This window comes from Scomber japonicus, chromosome 9 (genome assembly GCF_027409825.1).
Source record: "Scomber japonicus isolate fScoJap1 chromosome 9, fScoJap1.pri, whole genome shotgun sequence".
Taxonomy (NCBI): Eukaryota; Metazoa; Chordata; class Actinopteri; order Scombriformes; family Scombridae; genus Scomber; species Scomber japonicus.
This window is the reverse complement of record NC_070586.1, coordinates 13,864,951-13,887,480: the sequence shown is the minus strand read 5'-3', so window position 1 is coordinate 13,887,480 and position 22,530 is coordinate 13,864,951. Positions and strand designations below refer to the sequence as shown.

The 22,530-nt window shown below is 40.4% G+C and overlaps 1 protein-coding gene and 1 long non-coding RNA gene across 2 annotated transcripts; both read left to right on the top strand.

The window, feature by feature from the left end:
• The first annotated feature begins 12,268 nt into the window (after positions 1 to 12,268).
• On the top strand, positions 12,269 to 18,344 carry LOC128365310 (uncharacterized). The gene is made up of 3 exons (XR_008321800.1): positions 12,269 to 12,377; positions 17,223 to 17,270; positions 18,109 to 18,344. It is a non-coding gene; the product is annotated as an uncharacterized LOC128365310 (long non-coding RNA).
• A 181-nt stretch (positions 18,345 to 18,525) lies between these two features.
• Positions 18,526 to 20,588, top strand: LOC128364877 (translation initiation factor IF-2-like). Its single transcript, XM_053325499.1, has 7 exons — positions 18,526 to 18,684; positions 19,203 to 19,268; positions 19,391 to 19,483; positions 19,688 to 19,819; positions 20,051 to 20,170; positions 20,289 to 20,389; positions 20,528 to 20,588. The coding sequence occupies exons 1-6, from the start codon at positions 18,526 to 18,528 to the stop codon at positions 20,349 to 20,351; spliced, it is 633 nt and encodes a 210-aa protein (XP_053181474.1). The 3' UTR covers positions 20,352 to 20,389; positions 20,528 to 20,588.
• Positions 20,589 to 22,530: the final 1,942 nt, after the last annotated feature.

Genomic DNA, 22,530 nt, shown 5'->3' with positions numbered 1-22,530 from the left:
CCGGGGTGAAAAAAGATAATTCCCAGTTATTGAAAGTATGACTTCCTGAACATTCTGTACTGTTTAGTATATTTAGATTCACTCCTAAAGCCAAAAGTTTTTTCTAAAACTGCTGGTACGCCAAATTGTCCCCTCAAAAATGTCACTATTCTTTATTTGAACCACGGACACTTCTCTGAATTCTGATGCATTTTCATATTAAGTTAACCACTCAAATGAAATGGATTACAATTACATGCACTGTTACATCAAAGGAAAAACCCAGTCATAATTCTTTGCACTTTTCCCTGTCACTGTGCAGGATTTTTTGAATGTTCATAATCTTTGTGATTTGGCCTACAATTTAAAACACTGTTCGGGTTTCAATAATGCTTGGTGTTTCAACTTGCCTTTGTGTTAATGACCCACAGGTGGGCAGTTTAAGAGGTCAGTCTGTTTGCCAAACTACAAAGAAATACTTTCATAGTGTTTAAGAAATACTGCTGGTAGACTAACAAACCAACAGGTCTAGAAACCGAGAAAGACCAGTTAAACTGGGCTCAAGCACAGGATGAAAAGTTAGTTTTACATATAGCTGAATAGATAAAGAATTGTTCGAATCTTCTAATGTTGAGTGCTCGTTGACATCGAATACTGCTGGTCTGGAGGAGACATGTGGGAACCTGGAATAGATTTGCATTAGAGGAAGAAACCCCCTGAGGGCCTTTCAGACAGAGAGAAGCACAGTTAATATGAAAAGGAATGGATGGGATGAGTTTATGTCTGTACATGTGAGCATGTCAGTCAAAGAAAAGTGTGTCAGACCCAGTGTTTGTCCAACAGTGTTTGTGTGTGTAAGTCTGTTCTTTATTGAAAGACGGCTGAGCACAGATGCCTTTATTACCAGGATGACCTATCTCTCTCCTTCCCCTCCTCCCATTCTCTTTATCCTTCTCTCCTGCTGCTCTGTGATATGAATACACACTGGAGAGCCCCTGGCCCTAACGCTGTCAAATGACGTTCTCAGTCTTTCCCTGTGCTGCTATCTTTGTCACAGGGCTGTGACTCTTTCTTAACACTCTCTAAAGTGCTTGTGTGTGTATGGTTTGTCAGTTTGTATCTGTCTTTAATTTGGCAAACTAACAGATGTGACACTGGAATATCTTTCAAACTAGCACATGCTAATACTTAATTAGCATAAAAATGTTGCGTGATAAGAGGCTATTGGCACTATCCAAAGTGAGGATAGCTTTTCATACTAAAATGTTTACCAAAAGCATCCTTTTTTGGCTTTAATTAACAGTAATCAGTAATTCAGTTCAGATGTGCTGTGATATTTGACTTTATACTCTCTCAACCCACAGTTTTACCAGTCTTCTACAGCAAACAAGTCAACTAGAATATATAGTTTTTTGCTTTAATTATCTCATCTGGGCAAACAGAACAAATTAGCCATTCAGGCTAACTCAAGCTATTTTTTGCTAGATTTCTCTCCATTAAAGACTTTATCCTCCACCAAATAACCAGATAAATAAAACCCTAATCCATGCTCCAATGTTAGCATGAATAATAAGGAAGACAACAACTGGAATGGTTCTGACTGGTATATGTGCTGGCCAAGCTGGTTTTACACTTTGGTTTGAGCTGGTCAACTGGTGCGGCTAAACTGGTTGAACTGGACCATGCTGGTAGAGGTATGCTGATCCAGTCATGATAGAAATGGTAGACCTTGCTTCTGCTGGTGGATCAAAAGGAGCCTTTATGAAGTATGGTAGTCAAACCTCAAGAATTTTCATGATGAATTAGGAGACAAAATTGCCTAGTTTACTGCTAAAGCGCTAAAATGTCAGATTCAGACAAAAGATTATTATAAAACTTTTTAAACGTTTATACATTTATTTATTCTTAATTAACATATTGATGAACTGAACAACATACTAGACCAACCCTAACCACCAATTGAAATCCTTTATAAATAAATTATATGGTTTTGTTATGAAAATTTTAAAAACCTATACAAAATGATCTGTAGGTGCATTGACTATGCCGCCCATTGATTGGGTGCAAGACTCCAGTTCCTTTGACTGATGTTTATTAACACCATAACTAAAAGTGCATTCAGACAAAATAAAAAACAATATCAGTTATTACAATCATTAGAAAAATACGCTAATACGGATAAAGAATACATGTAATACAGACCACTTTAGCCTGCTTCTCAACCTCATATCTCTTCAGTTCTTTCCTTCCATCTTTAACATAAAATGGTCTGAAGCAGTCCATGCCACTATAAGTAAATGGAGGGGTAGCTTCCATCCTCTCTGGTGGAAGGTCGGCCATTTTTTGTTCTTGATTACACTGCCTATTAATAATCCTTCTTCGTGTCAGAGCTGATGCCTCTCACCTGTAGTCCTTCCACCCTTTGGCTATTCACCACCTTTGTTTTTGATGTTATCGTGGACACTTTAAGTTTTACTGGCTCTTTCTTGGTGCACAATGTTTCAGCTGCATCCTGCAAGATGAATATTGTGTCGCTCTGACTATCAAGTAGAGCATACACTAGAACTTCATTGTCTGGTTCCATTGTTGTGGAGACATAGATTGGAACAATAAATGAGGTATGAGTGCTGCTCTTCTCTTGAACAACTTGGTTAGAGATAGCTTGCTGTGTTTCTATAGATTCAGACTGTTGGTTCCTTTGTTTTCATTTGACGTTTCTTGTTTGTTTCTTACTTCATGTTCTTGGTCTTGCTTCCTCCTTGCTTCCCCATCTTGATGTAGGCATGTGGGGTGGCATTTTCCACATAAGTCACACACACTCCTGAATGTACAAGCCTTGGAGTTATGGCTGCTCTTAGACAACCAAAGCATAACTTCTCCAGTTGTACAAACTTAATCCTTTCTTCAACTGGTGTATGGCCTTTCTTCTTGCAAAAAATGCATGTAATGCATGTCTTCTCACTTGTACTAGTGGTGAAAGTCTTATCACTAAAGTTTTGATTTTGTTGATACTTTGACTGTTTTCGTTCTGTTTTGCTGTTTTGTTCTGCTTTGATCTTTCTTGGTCAGTTGGCTTCACTGGTTGTATGCAATTTGAGCCTCCATGTTGAGAAATCTCACGAAGTATCTGAAGTCGGGGAACATTTTGTGTTCATCTTGATAAATTGTGGCTTCTCTGTTCCAACGTGAGCTCAACTAATCCAGTAGCTTGACAGTAATCTTTTGGTTTTCCACACAGTCACAGAGTTTGTAGACCTTGAACATATGGCATAGCTGATTCCACACTACTCGATTCCATTGAGACTTTATTACGCTTAATTTTAAGATGTTCTTGACTTTCAAGGTTATCATTTTTTTCTGATGAGCAAGATGACAAAGTGCCAGGTTTTGGAATCTAGACTGATGCAAACACAAAGAGTTGTACCTTTCAGGATATCCTCCTGTTTATACATCAGGTTTGTGTGTAAGTGTGTGGTCTGTTTTTGGTGGGGTTCAGGAATGTCAATGGTCACAAGAAAACAGGGTAATTGATGGCTCCTGCAAGTGGGTCAAAGGTCAGTGGATATCATATTTCTTTCTAAGTCTTAAGTCTTGCTGAATAACTTTACCAAGTGAACTCTAATTTTAGAAATCTTGCTTCATAAGATAAACTCCTGCTTTAGAGATTAAATGGCATCATATAAGGTTTCTTCTCATAGTTGGCCAGGAGAACAAAACATTTGAAATGCTTGCACCATGACTTCAGATTACTGGCATACTGAAATTCTTCAGGGAAGTAGTGATAATTTATAGTACTTGGGTTTGAAGTGGGTACTTTGTGAGTCCTGTTCTCAAAGGTTCTATGTAAATTAAACTTGCTTACTTGCTTGCAAATGTTATCTACTCACCTTCTGGTCATCTATGGTCTAATCTCAAAGTAACATTAGAGAATAGTGTGTAATAGTTCATCATTTCTTTTGAAATGATGTTCACTGCCATTTGAAAATAAAGTTAGTTGAATCTGCATGTTAGCAAACAATGTGTCTGACAGTGCACTTTTTTCACTAAGGGAAACCTAAAACCTGTGTGCATGTGTATGTGTGTGTCTGTGTGTGTGTGTGTGTGTGTGTGTGTGTGTGTGTGTGTTTGTGTCAATGGTACATGGATCGTAACCATGGAGCTGACCTCGGGACGGGTGTTTGTTGACAATCAACATTCCAGTGTGCCTACAGTGTGTGTGTGTGTGTGTGTGTGTGTGTGGTTAACCCAGTTCAACACAGGTAAACATCATGAGCCTATTTAAAGACTGATTCTCCTCAGACTTACTGATAGCCAAACTCTTTTCAGCACCCTCTGTGTTGCCTGAAATCTTCAAGATAAAATCTGAGAGGTCTTAGTATCATTGTGCCTAGATACCATACAGTGGTGCAAACACACACACACACACACACACACACACACACACACACACACACACACACACACACATATCAACCAACTACGTCTCTAACATCTGTTTTGGCTGCAAACAAATTCCATTTGTTACGCAAATCCTTTACCACCTAAATTCAATTAGCTCACTTTTAAGGTGCCATGACTTTGCTTTGCATGCAGAGATATGGTCACAAGTGACTTTGATGTAGTGAACTCTTTCTCTCTTACTGATCATTAGACAGCAGCAATATTCCCCCTAAAGCTATATGACCTGACAAAACCTGCTTTACCTGCAAATGATGTGAAACAAGCACACACATGCTCAGTGTTTACATAGATCGATGAATTAATAAACCAAGTCATTAAGTTCAAACTTAATATGGCACCGATGCTCGTCATTCATGCACATCTTTTAGCTTTAGTTACGTAGCTGAGACTTTTAACCCTTAAAATACACAGTGATCGACTAAAAACAAGATGGCTTCTCTTTTCTTAAAAAGGATGATGTTTTGAAATTAGAGCAATAATGTACTGAAACAACAACTTTGCTCTGTTTCCTCTATTAAAATGCATCCCACTAAAACAAAATGTGATTAAATTATTGATCACTAAACATACAATCATCACTTAAAAGGAAGAGAAAGTAAAAAGCAAGTCCTATCAAAGAAAGATAGGGAAGTAAATAATCTTGTTAAGGTTATCTCCTGAGGCTATTTTGGGTATCACAAAATCTAACAAGCATTTTAAATCACAATACACCAGCTGTTCTTGGTAAACGAACCATGTTGCCCCTCAGACAATCGTTCCTGGGTGGAACCACACCTCAGCAGCTGTTTAGCAAGTATGTGGTGAAGGTTGTTATTTAAATTGCAGAGGGAAGCAAAACTTTAGACTTTAAGCTAAGACTTATCACAGGAAGTGCAAGACAATAAGGCTCAGACAGCAACAGATTGGCTATATTAATGGTAAAATAATGATACTGAGGTTTATGGAAAAGGCACAGAGTCCAAACAGGATTAGAGGAGAATGGGGCATGCAGCAACAGTGATGATCTGACTGTAGACAGTGGTAAGCGAGCGGGTACACTGAATAATTAGGGAGAGAGATAGGAGCAGATGGGGATGATTAGAGAATAAAAACAGGTGAGCAAGAGGACATGGGCTTCAGGACAAGACTAAAAACGGAAAGAGACATTACAATTACAGTATGTGGCATCTGACACTGTGTGAGTGAAACACTCTGACTTTTATTCTGTGACTGAATCCCCCTCAAACACAGAGGGATTATTTTGTGACACACACAAAATCAATGAGTGTTGCTGAAAGTAAGCCAGCCAAGAGCAATGGCAGAGTAGCACACTGAGCCAAAAGGTAACAACAGTATGCAGATACAGTTGTAATCAGTGGGTAAGGCAGTTTTGTATTTCAACACCAGAGTCTGGCACTCATCTGACAATGACAAATGGAATGGTCAAATCAAGGGCTGAAACAGCAGGGGGCAGTTTCTGGGTGCTACTTGATTACCCAACAATTCCACATAAATAAACAACCACATAGATCCATGAACTCCACAATGATCCACAAAATGGTTTTTAAAATGCCATGTTTGTATGTGCTTTCCAAAACTGTTCGAAATCACTTAAAAAATAATTATGTTTTATAGAAGTGACAACAATGGGGTTAAGGTCTGGTTGGGGTGGATTGCCATGAAATTGGTATGAATGATAATGCATAATTTTCTGAGGATAAATTATGATGACGTTAGATGTCCCCTGACTTTTCATATACAGTTGCTAACAGGTCAAAATTTACTTGGCATTTAGATGGCAAAAAGGGAACTTAGCTTCAGGAGACCACTGTTCACTTCCCATTTCCAACTGTGAGTGTCATGTTTTCAACTTTTCAAGTCAGGACACATTTAAAGCAGTGTTTACTGACAACAAAAGTTGCCTAACTGTAAGAAATCACTAATCACATTTCAAGTTGTCATTTTAACCCAAACCATCAGCTATCCCAACCCTGACCAAGTGGTTTTGTGCCCAAACTCCAAACTTAGTTTAGTTATAAAAACTGGAATATTACCCTTCAGTTCATTCTGAAAACACTGAAATGGGTGATTCTGGAGTGCATGGCACAAACAATCCATGTGGTTGTTTATTTTGGAGGACCTGTAGTTTGAGAGGCTGGTCCTGGTTCCTCAACTCCTGCCTAACACCCACTGAAGCTTCAAGTTTCTGCGTGTCCACATTTCCAAGGACCTCTCTTGGGCCTTAACACCTAGACCATGGTCACTAAAGCTCTCTGGCACCTCTTTTTTCTGAAGAGACTGAGAAAAGCCCATCTGTCTCCTCAGATTCTTGTTAACTTTTACAGCTGCACCACTGAGCGCATCCTCGTTAATTCTATCACAGTTTGGTAAGGCAACTATGCTGCCTCAGACTGGAAGGCACTGCAGAGGGTGGTAAAAACTGCCCGACGCATCACTGATACTCCACTCCATGCCATTGAGGCGGTCCATCACAAGCAGTGTCTGCAAGGGACACCTTTCACCACAGCCACAAACTAGCGACTCCTAGAAGGGCCTCCGTCCTTCTAGGAGTCGCTAGAGGAAACTCTGTTTCAGGATCAGCAGATCCAGGAACAGCTTCTTCCTCTCAGCTCTCACCTTGCTGAACTCTACCTCATGATGATAGCTCCCTTATCCCCAACACAAACTACTTACTTCAGTGACTGAACTTTTTCACATTTGCTATTTATAGAATAGCAACTCCTTCGTCCAAAGACTGAATTGATCACCATCAACCCCTACACAGATTGAACCACCTACTATCTACTATTTACCAATATTTACTGTTACTGTTGCTATTTTAAACTACTCTACACTGCTTATTCATATTTGTACTGGTTATACCCAAAATATAGTGTATTCATCTTTATTCATTTTTTATATGACATGTATACCACTGTCTATACTGGTTATAGCTTCTACAGTGTATTTATATGTAGTGTGGGGTTTAGGCAGCTAAAAAACAACTTTGTGGGTGCAAAGAGCTTCAGAAATATCTCTAAGATGTGTTTTTACCCTTTGAAAAAAATAAATGTCTGGCCTGCTAGACCAACTGTACAACAACATACTCAGCACTCCTCCTGCATGTTGTCTATTGACTTAGGCGCAATGTACCATAACTTACACATACGTACTCACTACATTAGTTTAGATTCCACTATATATCATCTTAGTATTTGGAAGAATTTATGTTGCAAAATTTTAAAGCTATTCTGAAATTTTCTGCCCTATGTCTTAGTCCTTGAACAGAAAGGTCACTGGTTCAGTTCCTCCAGCAGCTGTACTTTCTGCTGATGTTTTCTTGAGCTATACAGTGACTACAGTGAAAGATCACCAGTTCAACAGAGATATGCTGGTGACACGTAGAAGCACTGCAAGCATGTAATCCATCTGCACTTAAACAGTGTTAAGGAGTAAATCAAACTGGAAGACTGCCACGTCGTATAATGTCAACTAAGTTTGTTTGACAAATCCCTCCCAAAAAATGAAAGCTGAACTGACACCTTGTCATCACTGTGCAACGTGTGTGAAGTGTGTGAAGTGTAAAAACATGTTAATGGGAGTTGTATGTTTGCTCCATGTGAGTAAGACATTACATGATAAATTTAAACATATATTCATTTTTTCTGTGATAATGTATGAGTACAGCTGACTGTATGTGAGGAGCTGGAAACAATGGGTGCTCACAACTTAAGCAGTGCAGGGGGGCGGTGGGCGTACACACATGTACAAGCTTTCTTTCTCTTTATTCTGTGGAGAGAGACACACACATAATGAAAACTTTTGTCTGGCTTCGTGTTTTAATGCAAAATAGAGTAGCTGACAGAGGCCAACACTGTTTCATAATCAAGAGTGGCTTTTTGTGCCTTATTCCTCTTGTTTGTTTTCTTTCAGAGAAAAAAATGTGATTTTGACAGTTGCATAATTTATGTTCAGTGCATTCAAATTGACTATGATAAATTCTAAAAGAAGAAGAAAAGGTAGTAAAATATTTCAGAGCATGTGCTTTTGATGCCATGTGCTTCACTAAAAAAGTATTTCTATCCAAAGGGGGGTGTGGCACTCTGTAAGCCCAGGGGCCACTCACTCTCTCACTCTTTGCTCTGATGGAGAGGTTACATAACATATCCCACCATCCAGCCAGTAGCCCAACTCTGATACAATCAACTCACTGAACTGTCGTGCACGTGCATGTGTGTTAGGTTGGGGGTGTGTATGTGTTTCTCTCTGTCTTTCTCCACGCCCCCAATATTTCATCCCAGTCCTGCTATAGGTTCGGCGCAAAGGTAACAGAAAAACCGGGGGCTTTATAAAGACCCCCTTAGTTCCCTCGGTCTCGCTGCTTCGTTTCATTTCTTCAGTCCTTCTTGTTTCCATCAGCACACAACATCAAAATGCCCAGCAAGAGGAAGAAGAACAAGCGTCGCATGAGGAGGGTGGTAAGTTGTCCTAGGCGCACTCTTTATTTATTCTCAACACGATCGTATCTAAAATCTCTTGGATAACAGTAGATCATTAACTCAATTTCGTTTGGTGCAGTTTGTGAAAAACCTGTAACTATCCAATTTTTTCCCCTTAAAAGGACATTTTAACAGTTTGTGGTGGTAGTGGTTATCTTTTCCCAGAAAACAAAACGATGTAATTGTGCATTTCATTTATAATAACCGTTGGCAGATTAATAAAAAACACACTGTTCATAATATATGTTGTAAAATTCATGTTCATAAATTAAAATGAAAGCTTTTTAACATGAGCTTATAACAAAATGCCAATATAAACGTAACAAAAATGTCTAGAAAGCAAACTCCCGAGGAGCGCTCCAAGCTCCGTGCGTAAAATAGCGCAAATAGCGCAAAGATAGAAGACTGTGCCATAGATACGTTTATTAGATTATATCGAAATTATACACGCGAATTTGCTACACTTGAGACACGTGGCCCCTTTTATTATGTGCTAGAGAAAAACACAATTATTCTCTGCTTTATTTGACTCCGTGCGCCATGCGCTCCCAGTGCGTCTGCTTCAAATGATAGGAGACTGTCCAGAGGGGCTAAGTAAAGGGCGACCGAGCTTGCTTTTAGATTTTTTAGGATGTTTTTCATCGACGAAGCTTCACAGAGTCAGATTTGATGGAGATTCCACGTTTGTGAAAAGTGGCAGTTATAAACAACAACAACAACATATAAGTACAGGCCCCCATCTCACACACACAATGCACGCACACCGTCTTCACTTATATGACATGCTGCTGTATTTATTAGCACCAAATCAATACAAGGGAGCAACAATGCCATGATAAATGACCCATCTGACTCCTGCCCCCTACCCACTGCTCTTAGGTAACTGAGAAAAATTCTAGTTCTGAACATTCAGTGCCCAAATAGACTTAGTGGGTGTGGCAAGAAGGGGGGAGGGGTATTTAATGAGTGAGAAAGTAGCACTGAGGCTCCAATTACCCCGAGGGCAAAGGTTATTTCATCACTGAACAATATGTTCTATAATTTCATTTTCAAACATAATAAGTCATTGTTTCAAACTGTGCCTTAAATTACTCATTTCTCCTCAAAATGATCACTTGCTTCACTATTGAAAGCTGCAAAGCTCAGTTTGACCCCCCTTCAAGCTCCCTTGAAGCTCAGTCCTTCAGCACCCCCACCCCCTTCTTCTAAGCCTATGGTAGTGTGTTGACTGGAGGAATGTCTTGTATTAGTTTACGAGACTGGATGGAGTCTGCACAGTCTCTCTGATTCTCTCAGAGGCTGCCAGTAACACTCAGATAAAAGTGGGCTCAGAAGTCACTTACAGTTCAGTGTTATCACTAATCAGAGATATTAGAAGGGCAGGAAGGGAAGGAACTGCTGGACACTTGAAGTCTTCAACCTGAGTGCTCCTCTTCAGCACATGCCTTTGTAGGTAACCACCCCCACCTTGGTAAACAGTGATTGGGCCTGCTGAGAATTTCACACTGCCTGAGGAAAAAGAAATTACAATTTGGATTAGTTTAATTTATCTATCATTTTGTGGTAGTGAGGTTTGGATTTCTAGGCAGTGAGCTATTTGTGGGATGAGGTAAGGGAGGGGTTGTTTTGACGGCAGATAGCTGGACAGGCATATGCACACACACACATATACACACACACGAACACATGCACGCGCACCCACATACACATACACACATATACACACACACATATACACACATACACATGCTCTGTTGGCTTACAGCATTGGTCCAGCACTGTGAATGCCTTACTGGCTGTCGGCCTAACAAAAGCATTTTCAGGGAGTGATTGTAACCTGATTATAACCTGATTATGATGTGATTAGGCCCACTGTCTGGCCCCCGGGGCACCCATCAGTGCTGCTGACTCGCACGGTTTCCATTCCCGCTTCACCAAACATGTCAGGACCATTCTGATTCAACTAATTAGCCCCTATTATCTAACTAGCTTTGCTGGGTCCACTCCCAGTTACCCAGCCCCTCCCTCCAGTTGTCGGCGCTTCTAAAACCCCTATTAAAGCCCGAGGGGGTTTTGTCTGAAGCTGAAAAACAAGTTGGACCTGGCTGGGATGGCATCCCTGGTATTCCTGTAGATAGAAATGCATTAGCTTGAACAACAAACTGACAACGTCAGTATCTGAGCAAGTTGAGGTGCTCAGCAAGAATTGGACCGGTAACACTCCTATTTGAATCAGTAATAATTCATCTTCATTCTTTATCAATTTACTTTATCAATCTACACAGTGTGCCTTATATGGTTAATACCACACCATCATGAAATATTAAAGAGAGTCAGGTGGAAAGATGAAGGCTCACACTCCTCTCATCGTTTAAGTTTTATTAAGATTAGATAGTAAAGTGAAAATATGATTAAACTAAATTAATTTAAAGGTGTAGTTTGTAGAATTTAGTGGCATCTTGTGGAACGGACTTAGCAGAAATGGAATATAATATTCATAAGTATGTTCTGATTAGTGTAGAAGAAGAGAGAATAGGGAGAGAATAAGAATTGTGTTTTGTTACCTTAGAATGAGCCCTTTATATTTACATAGGGAGTTATTACTCTCCCATAGAGCCCGCCATGTTGCACTATCCACCATGTTACTACAGTAGCCCAGAACAGACAAACCAAACACTGGCTCTATAGGGCCTTTCATGTTTTGTGTGAGTTTTGCAGCCACTGTGAGTTCTCCTACATGCCAGTGTGTGTGTGTGTGTGGGGTGGGGGGGTGAGGGGGGGTGGTTTAGGGTTAGGGTTAGGGTATTCAGTTTTTTGCAATCTGCAACTTCACCACTAGTTGCCACTATATCCTGCGACTTTAAATGTTCAATTAACCTACACAATGTAATTGACTGGAGCAGAGTGTGTGTTGCTGCAGGATGAATGCATGAAAAGAATCTTAAACTTAAATGGTGGCTCCCAATGTTATGACAAGACATCAATCATTAACCCTGATTTTTTTGTTTCTTCTCCCCCTCGCAGCAAGCCCAGAGGAGAGCCCTCGAAGAGCAGCATGCAGCCAACCCACCAGTCAAAGCCAGCCCTGGGATTGCAGTGAGTGTGCCCCCTGCCACAAAGAAACCAGTTAAAGCTCCGGCACCAGTACAAGTAAAACAAAAGATCCCAGAGGCAGTACCCATCGCTGTCCCCATTGTGGAGACTCCCAAAGTAGTACCAGAACCAGAACCAGTTGTGAAAGAACCTGTTGCAGAGCCCGTCCCAGTTGTGGTAGAAGCACCAGAGCCTGAGGCTGTGGTGCCGGAACAGACTCCTGCAGAAGTTGAGGTTGAAGTCCCAGCGCCGGTCACTGAAGAAGCACCAATCGTCGAAACTCCACCAGTAGAGGCCTCTGAAGTTGATGGTGCCATTGTAAAGGAGGTTGAACCTATCATTTCCGAAACAGAACCAGTAGCTGAGGTAAGACACATTATATTCTCTTTCTATGCTTATTAGAAAACATTATCCCTAATGGGTTATTTGTCTGTAAGACTGGTGAAGTCTCCTTAAAGGTAATTTGGTCTGCAATGGCAGTTTATGAGAGACTTTTTATGACATCTCACCTACTTGTGTTTTAGCACAATGAACTGTGTTGGGTTCAGCAAGTACCTTCATTAAACCTGCATGCAGTTGCCAGGGAGAATCTTTTTTGTCAGTGGAGATGCTTATTGGTCACATGTGTTATGTGGAAATGTCCTGATGAAGAAATGAGCTTCAGTACAGTTTTATATGTATATGGTTGTTGTTGTTTTGTGGTCTTTTTCTGTATATAGTTTGTCAGTCTAATTTGGAGTTTTGTGGAAAGACCAATTTAGGCATTGGTTGGTTGAATAGTATGTGCTGTGGCTGGGTCCTTATGGGAGGAAAGAGGTGGAACTGGTGGGGGGTGGGAGGCCTAGGGAACAACGTGTTCCATTTAGCAAAGAGGTGGAAAGTAGAGAGATTGTTGGCTACATAAGTGAGACTGAGCAGAGCCTTTTCAGTAGTCATTATCATATGCATCTTGTTTGCCTGTGTTAAAAAGCACATATCTTTTAAAAATGTGTTACTTCTTTTTGAGAAGGTTTATTGAATAAGATAAAGGGGGAATGTGGTCTCTGAAATACAGTCCTACAGTATGGTTAGCAGTATGGTGTTGGACTGAATTTTTTTCATTTTATCACTGTGATGCAAGAACACCTTGTCCAAATTCAGTCTGCTTTATGGCACATTGTAATTAACAGTTGGCTATCAAGTCTGTCCTCCATTGTATTTAAAACTATGCATGGTTTTTGGCCTTTGTTTTAGCTTTTGCAGAAGCTCCTGCTATCATTAATCCCCGATATGTATTATAATTGTGCTTTGTATAAAAGATATTAATGTGTCCCAGTCAACTAAATATAAACATAATTTTAACATCTATATCTACACATTTTTAATATGGTCTTTATTGTAAAGTGTCTTTCATGTAGCCATCATGTGCACAATTTGGGAACAGAACGTTCTGTTTCAGCCAGTAGACTGCAGGCTATGTGCAGACGCACACACATGTACAGTACATCCGTGTGCCTAAACTCAGTGTGAACACACACACACACACACACACACACACACACACACACACGCACACACACACACATGCACATGCACACACTAAATTCATGGACTTCCTATAATTGAGCCATGACCACATATGGTGCATGTGTATGTGTTCACATGTGTGTTTGTGTGCACATTAAGTGCACAATGCTGCCCAGGATGAGAGAGAAAAGGGACAGGAGGTGTTAATAGTAATCCTTTGCCCCCCTGTCAAGTTCACATATATGTCATTTTGGTTTTGAGGTTTTGATTGTAATCTCTAAAGCGTAAGTAAGCTCTAACCACAGAGCTATACAGGGCCAATAAAGACATTTCTATAGGAGATGGACTGCCCATCATTGTGTAGCTGTTAAGCTGTGGCAGTATCCACCCCCCTGTCCCTCCGTCCGTCCCTCCATTCCTCCCACCACACCACCCCTCTCTGTTTTCTCTCCTTTCTCGCTCGCTTCTTCTTTGGCCCCTTCACTACTTGCAGATGTGCCAGTTTCAGCTTAGACGCTCACAGACACACTCGAGACAAAACTTTGCGTAATTGAAAGTAGCCAGAACTGGCTGTAACTGCTGTAACACATACAGCAGGAGAATAGATATGTGGTGCAAATGATAAAAGTTTTATTAACATTTCTCAATTTTGAGACAGTGGTACTTTGTGATTGCTGAGCTCTGTTAAACGTTGCTCCTTACATAAACGGCATGCACACTTAAGGCCACAGTTCTGCAAGAAAGTGCTCATTCTGTGACACCACTTGTGAGGCTACACTAGGCGACACTCCGTCAGTTGGTCAGTAGATGATAGAATCAGAGGCGTTGTAAATGGGGCTCGTATTCAGCTGGCTTAGGGGCCAAAGAGAGGTGGCCCTACCGCTTCTGGATGTTACTACGGAGGCTCAGGTGAGTATAAACTCACAACATTCAATCTTAAGACCTGTTGAGCGTATTTCATTTTTCTCTGGCCTGAAGCAATGGTGGGTGGGTGCGGCTCCAGCTGAGGCTGAACATTTTGTACCAGCTTGCTCCCTGTTAACTCCCCCTTTCTGTCCCTCACCCCTCTTTCCCTTGTAAATTCACTCTCCCTTGTCACCCTTCCTTCCCTCCTCCCACTTGCTCCTCTCTCTCTCCTGTCTCTCCTGTCTCTCCTTTCTCCCTCTTTCTTTCTCCCCCCTCTTCTCTTCTCTTCTCTCCTCTATCCCTACCCTATCGTGACCTATAGGGCCATATTAGCCTGTCGAGTCAGCATGTCCACTTGTTCATCCATGTGTGCTCCTTTTATCATTGGGTCTTTGCTGGGAGCACTGGGTGGAGACAGGAATGGGGAAGGTGGGATATTGGGTAGGGTATTCTATGTTGGGACATGGGTAGGGGGCATTTTTCTTTGTGTGTACAGTTGTGTAGTTTAGCCTTTGGAATTTTGTGTGCTGAAGAGGAGCTTACAGGCAGCTGTCACAACCTTTTTAAAGTCTGTGACAAATTTCTAGTGAAGGGATGTCTTCGGGTACATTTGCTTTCAGTTTGATCTTATCACAATGAAAATACTGTCTACATCATGCTTTCAAATGATGGTTAATGATCTTTTCTTTTGCCACTTTCATACAATGACCAGAGTGAGAAAATAGTAAGAGACAAAGATTTATGAAGTGGTATTTCTTACGTTTTTTTGCCATGAAAAATGATCACCTTGTGGTATGGCACGTGAGGACCCCCAACCCTTCCCCCCCTAATGTCCAGCCTTCCTACACACATGTGCACACACACACGCACACACACACGCGCACACACACACACACACACACACACACACACACACGCACACGCACACGCGCACACGCACACACGCGCACACGCACACACACACACACACGCAGCCCTCCCCACATTTCCTGGCATCTTTTATGGGTTTGTTTTCTTGGACACTACGGGGCTTTGTTAGCTGAGACAAGTCAAACCAACACTCTCCTTTACCAATGTGAATCATTTAATCAAGTCTCTGTTACATTTTTTCTACTTTATTTACACACATCTTAGAAAGGTCAGTTCTTACAAGGTGGCAAAATTGTTCCCCTAAACTTTTAATTGGTTGTCAGAAATCCTGAAGAATCCAAAATGTGTGTGAAGTTGGTTTGAACACAGAGTACACAACACTAGGTACATTATGTTCTTGTCTAAGAGTTAAAATTTGTAAAAGGTGGCTGTTCTTAGATCAGCTTTGGCCTGTGCTGAATTGGTCTCTCAGTTGGAATAGTGAGGCTGTGAGGAGCTGTGCACAGATGAGCTTGGTACACAATGTTCTCCAACGGGGAAAGGCTGGAGGGGGTGTGTATGTATAGGGAGCACATGTGTGTGCATCTACATGTGTGCGTGTTACACTGTCAAGCAAAGGAAGGTCTATAGTAAGTCTACCCACCCCCAACCCTCCTTCTTCCTTCCCCCCTCCTTTCTTTTCCCCTATACCATTCCTTTAAGGTTACAGCTGCAGTATATATTTACCTTTCTCAATTGTATGCGCATGTTTGTCCATTTGACTTTTGTTAAAAAGTTGTTTTTCCAGTAGCAGGACAGGGAAAAAGAGGTTGAGATGTTAAAATAACAAAAATGTAAATTCAAACTTTCTCTATTGAGAGCTTTCATGATTTTGACCAATGGATGATTGGTGTGTTCGTGACTAAGTGGCAGCTTCCATGCACCAGAGTTGTCCTACATTGAAGACAGGCTGCTACAAATCAGGTTAAATAATTTATTGTCAGACTACGAAGATTTACAATATTTATGGGCTGCTCCCTGCGATTGCCACTATGGTTCAATGCACTTGGATGCACAATGGGTGGCGCCTGTGGCTACTTAAGCTATAGCCAACTGCTCTAGTAAATTGGTGGCATGGCTGCAAAAAGGAAAATATGGGTCATCTCTGCCATTATTTGGACATTTTGGTGTCTGGAACATACAATTTCTCTCGTCAAGGCCAGCTAGCATCATTCTGAAAAGACATGTTATGAAAGATGTTATGAAAGATGCAGTAGATTTTTTGGAGGGCAGACCTGATGACGCAGGTAGTTTAATAAGGTGAAGAATACATTTTTCTGAATTTGAGTTGGGTTATAGAAAAGGGGGCGAGAAATGGGCGTACCAGCTTTCTATTATGCAATTGGTTGTAACATTCCTGTAGGATGTATAATGCACCTCCCCTCCTCCCAAAGCGAAGCAGCACTCACACACAAAGTATACTCTAAGGACAGTGTGTGCAGTAGCTTTGTGTGTGTGAACCGCTAGAGTGAATTTATGATTTGAAAACATTCTGATTTCCTTTTTCGGAGACAGTAAACCAGCTTAGTCTTTCACAGGGTTTTCTCTACTGAAAGCCTTGAGGCTATCACAGCTACAATACAGTTTGACTGACAAACTGTTGAGTAGAAGATCGTTTGTGCTTGGGGCTCATTTTTAGAACGGGTGTGTACAACACTTCAAAAGTCTTATCTTTGACTGTTGAAGCAGTAAAAGAAAAACAGGGGAATTACAGCAATGTTAGATAAGTTTTAATTGCTAATAAATGCTTTTTAATATATTCCCAAAAGCACTTTTTAACAACAAGGATTTTCTGCCAACTACACTCTGTTCTTATTAAATTATATACATGTGTATGTTTGTGTCTTATTTCGCTGACTCATGCATAAACTCTCTCTTTTTCCCTAATAGATCACACCCCCAGCTGAGACTCTGGTGGTGGCTCCCGCTGAGATTGAGGTAAAACAAACCTGCATTTCATCTATTTCTCAGTGCACAAACTCACATGCTCATATGCTCAATTCCCCCCCTTGTACCCCCTCCACTCCTCACACAAACTTCAACTTTGTTAGGGAGTATCTTTGGAATAAGCCAGAGGCACATTCAACTGGTATTTAACAACTCAAGCGTAACTCAATATGAAAGATTACAAGTGAGATCTGCTTACAGGTAATTTTGGAGACAGCTTTAAAGCACAATTCCTTCTACATCAATTAAAAACTAATAAGGATGCATTCAAACTAAGTGTGCTGTGCTTTTAAGGAAGCGTAAGAGACTGTATTTATTGAGAACAGAAAAATTAAAACTCTGCATAACAGTGGTCCAAATGACGACATAAATGAAATCACAGCAAAACTGTTTCCACTTGTGTCTTATAAAGTTTATAACAGCTGTACAACATACAATCCTTTCAATGGGAAAGTGTTAAATGTTTTTATGACTTAAGCCTCACACCTTATGAATAACAACCACACCTTGGAGTCGACCATTTGCCTCAGGTCTGGTTGTCTTATATAATGCATACATTTGTCTCACCTATGCCAAATGCTTTCAGGGAACAAACAAACAAACAAACAAACAAACACACAAACAAACAGAGGCACATGATCAGATCTAAATTCATGAATTCTTAAATGATTAAAACCAATCAAATCAGTACACATAAAATATAACAATGTTCAGTTAAGACTAAAAAGCAAAGAATAAAAGAAAAGAATAACTAAAAATGCAGTTCATAGTTGTTGTTATATAATAAGAGTTTACCTGTTTTATTAATGTGTTGATTTTGTATGTGCAGACACAAGATGTCAGTGAGCCAGAAACCAAGGTGGAGGCCGAGGCCTTGCCAGAGGAAGTTGCAGTCACTGAGGCTGAGGTGGAGGTGGCCGTCACAGAAGATGTTGCTGTGTCAGAACCCATAATTGAAGCCACTGAAGAAGTGGTGGAAGTACTTACTAGTGACCAAGTTCCTGCCGCAGTAGAGCCTGCTGCAGTAGAGGCAGTTACAGAAGCTGAAGTTTCTGCCCCAGCAGAGCCTGTTGCAGTAGAGGCGGTTACAGAAACCGAAGTTTCTGCCCCAGTAGAGCCTGTTGCAGTAGAGGCGGTTACAGAAACCGAAGTTTCTGCCACAGTAGAGCCTGCCGCAGCAGAGCCTGCTGCAGCAGAGCCTGCCGCAGCAGAGCCTGATGCAGTAGAGGCGGTTACAGAAACAGCAATGCAATTGGTGGAGGAGGTTGTCGCAGATCTGCCTGTGCCAGAACAGGTGGTTGAAGCAGTCGTCTGTCCCCCAGCTAAGGAGGATGAAGCTGAAGTAGAGGTGTTGGCTGAAGAAGTTACACCTGAGGTCGCTGCTGAGCCTGTTGCAATCACAGAGGTGCCACATGAATATTTTTTTCCTCTCCTAAGAACACACATTTATATTAATGCATTTTCAATGTTTATGTATTATGTCTCTACACTTTTGTTGTGTGATCACCTGTTGCACAGCATATTGCTTGGATATTGATAGTTATTGTGGAAGTTCCCCATATACATTTATTCTTTAATAGTATAATAACAATAAATGCTGTCCTTAATCTCAAATATAAGAAATAGGTAGCCATTTTCAAACACAAACATGTTGGCATGTGTTGCTGTTTATATTATTTAATTTAAATGCAAGTGAACTAATGACAAATTGCATTATCTTTTTGTTTCAGGAGGTTCCCACCGAATCTGTGGAAATCCCAGTGGTGAGTATTTTTTCTTAATATATTTAACTTATTAGCTTCCTTTTTGTATTGTAGAAGAACATGTTTTCTTCAGTATCAAAAGTAATACTTCAGAAAAATAAACTTTGCTTTGGCTACCTCAGGCAAATTATTTACGTGACAGTATCTATCGTCTCACCAGGTGCCAGACACCGTCCCCGAGGCTGCAGTAGAAGAGGTGGAAGCCCCTGTAACTGAAGTCAAAGAGGTACAAAATAAAACCGTAAACAATGTTTATCTACATTTTGTAATCCAAGTTATAGTTTCTCAACAAATGTATGGTAATCTGTGGAAATCCTTTATTTACCCCCTGTGTGCCTCTCCCTCCAGGATGTTGCTGATACGCTGGTTGATGACTTTGTTGTCACAGAATCTGTCGCAGCAGTGGAGATTGCCATTGCTGAGTCTGCTGCTGTCGAGCAGGTGAGATACTACAGCTTAACTTACACTAAATGAGAAGTAATTCAAAATATTTCCTATATTGAGTGGTTGTTTGAAATGTCATTTAAAGATCAGGAGGATTGTATTTTCTGTATTTCAAGCCATGTTTATTTCAAGCAGTCTATTTGTATATGTATCATACTCACCCAGTGTTTTCTAACATTCTACTCCCTCTGTTGCATATAGGAAACTGTGGCCATGAGTGAGCCTGTCATCGCTGAAACAGAATCTGTAGATGTGACCCCCGCTGAGCCTGAGCCCCAACCTGAGCCCACTCCCACTCCCGCTCCCGCTCCCCCTGCAGAGGAAATGATCATTGTGAGTTACTTTCTGACTGTCATCATTTTTTACTGACTGGTTCATTATATTGTGCAAATGTGTATAACTATAGCTAGTGTTGGTGCATCTTTGCATATTATAAACAGTAAATGTAATTTAGAACATGTTAGTTTTAAACCACCTTATTAATAGTAGTTACTTTCCTCTCTCTGGCCCCATTGACCAGCTACTCCATGTCTCCTAACCGCCTCTCTCCTTTCTTTTTTTCAGGATGCCACTGCTGAGCAGAAATGTGTGGATGTGCCGTCAGAAGAGCCAAAGTCAGAAATCTGTGACATGCCATGTCAAATGCAGCAGCTCGCTGTGGAGTCTGTGCAGCTCAATTCAGTGGTAAAGGAATTTAATGTGATATCCAAAATACATGAGCCTCCTAAGTGAATCATGTTTTTATTAATTCTGGGGATTTTACTGTATATTCATTTGATCTTATGTCTTACTTGCTTTTCAGGAGATGGCGGTGGAGACAGCGCTGAATGGACACATTGTTCCAGAGGTCTCCATTGAGGGCTAGACTCACATCACACAGCTTGAAAGACCTTTTTTGTCTTTGTAAGTTGAGTTCATTAAAAATATGGATACATAAATCATTGCATACATTTTTATTATCTTTAATTATGTTGTTAACCTTAAAAAAGACTCACCACCATCCGCAAACCAAACCTCTGACATCTCCTTTGTCTCTTTCAGATTCCCCTCTGTCATTTGGAAGACTCAAAGCTTTACTGGAGTCAACCGGCTGACCTTTTTTTATTATTTAGGGCTTACGACAGGATCGCCGGGAAATTGAAGGGACATCCACACTTTGAAGTGCCTTTCCTGCCCTGGTTCCTGTCACAAAACCAAACCAGATGTCAACATGCCAAAACTGCTGCATTCAAAGCATCAGATCAGACTGTACTCATAACTGCGCAGACATGGAAACATATTGTGGCTCCTTTTTAATCTGTATTTCTCCCCAAAAGCATGTACAGTGAATTTGCATCAGCAGTGGAAGCAGAAGTGATTGAGAGATGGAGATTCCTCAAAAAAGATAAATGGCAGTGCCTGGTTATTTCTTACACATTCCCATCTCTCAGAACATCTGCTTCCACACCGCATACACTCAATGCATGTGAATACCGTAGCATTGATGAATGTGGCTATAGTTTCTACCTGGGCCTATGTTCATAAGGATGGGAGGGAATTTTTTTCTGTTTTTTTCTCGTTTCAGAATCACAGATTTTGCTCGTTAGGCTCTTGTTTCTCAAAGAGGCACAGTCTTTACCCGTGCCTCCGTTTCTGTCCTCTTATCTGTTCTCCAGTTCTCCTTGCTGCCTCAACTTAAGTGCTAATGCTTCCATTATTCCGATGCTAAAACACATCCTATGACTATGGTTAAAAGGATTTATGGCCACTGGAGCCTTGAGGACGACAGATTTTGAGGGGACGAGCTTAGAGGTCATTTTCTGTTTGTTTTTTTTTTTCTCCTCCTTTTCTATTCATTTTGTATAGACTGTATGATGTGCTACAGTTTTGTGTTCAAAGTCTGAGCTCTGGAGGGGACATGTGATCTGAATGGCGGGGCGGGGGGAATTGTAGTAGGCTGACTTGATCACCTTTGAAATAAAGCTGTAACTCATCGTGACGCTGGAGTATGTGTTTTACTTTCTATACACTATTACACACACGTAAAACACACAAATACATGACGGAACGGGAGATAAACCTAAAAAAGTATTTTAGTAGCTTTTAAACAAGGGACTTTTTTGTGATTGTGTAACAGCAGATTCACTGTTTTCTTTACTGGTCAGGAAAAAAAATGCTACATGAAGTTTAACTGAGCTAAAAAAACAAAGTGTTGAAAGTATAATAAAAACATGAGATTAAAAAGTAATGCACAATAAGGGCATTGTTTCTGCCACATCTGTCATCAGCTGTTGACACTAGAGACGCAGAGGAAAATGACTCCTTTTATGAGATCAAACAAAAGTCTATCAATATCAAAACACATTATCATAATGAGTGAATATCATATTGCCATCATGAAGCTCTCTTTTTAATTTTATATATTACTTAAAATAAAGACAACAAAACACCAGAATAGTTGCCTCAGATCAAAAGGTTTTTTTTAATTATTTCTTTTTGCATTGAAATCTACATTCATATTAGTATGACGTAATTTTGGTACAGTAAACACTGCCGATATGTGGTTTTGCAATTGTCCCTCTTTATACTATGATCATACTGTCAAAGTGAGTTTCAACTGAATTTCAAGCATCAGTTTTTATTTTTTTTATTTTTTCTGACTTAAATTTACTGGCCCCTCGTGTTGGAATTTCAACAAAATGTCAAAATGCAAAACAGAAGCGGTGTTCTCAGCAACAGCTTTAGTTCTGCCATAGAGAAGAAAAGAAACAAAAAAAGGTAAAAAAAAAGAAAAAGAAAAAAGACAGATGGAACAGACAAATAAACAAATACCGCATAACAACGAGAGGATATATATTTGTAAAAGCACATTCGTATTAATAATAGATGCTTTGGAATGAAAACAGCAACAAAGAGGCTCATGGTGATCAACCAACAACTGTCCCACTTGCACTCAGAACATTCTACTTATATATTATCTGCAATTTTAACTTGTGCCATTAATATGCACGAATACATGTCATTTTAACCCCTGACCATCCCAAAAACATAATAATAAATAAGAA

Excerpts from the sequence above, each read along its gene's own strand:
- LOC128364877 (XM_053325499.1), top strand. The coding sequence starts at position 18,526 with ATGCAATTGGTGGAGGAGGTTGTCGCAGATCTGCCTGTGCCAGAACAG. Across the intron at positions 18,685-19,202 it reads AGCCTGTTGCAATCACAGAG|GTGCCAGACACCGTCCCCGA; the intron begins GTGCCACATGAA and ends TCGTCTCACCAG. Across the intron at positions 19,820-20,050 it reads CTGCAGAGGAAATGATCATT|GATGCCACTGCTGAGCAGAA; the intron begins GTGAGTTACTTT and ends TCTTTTTTTCAG.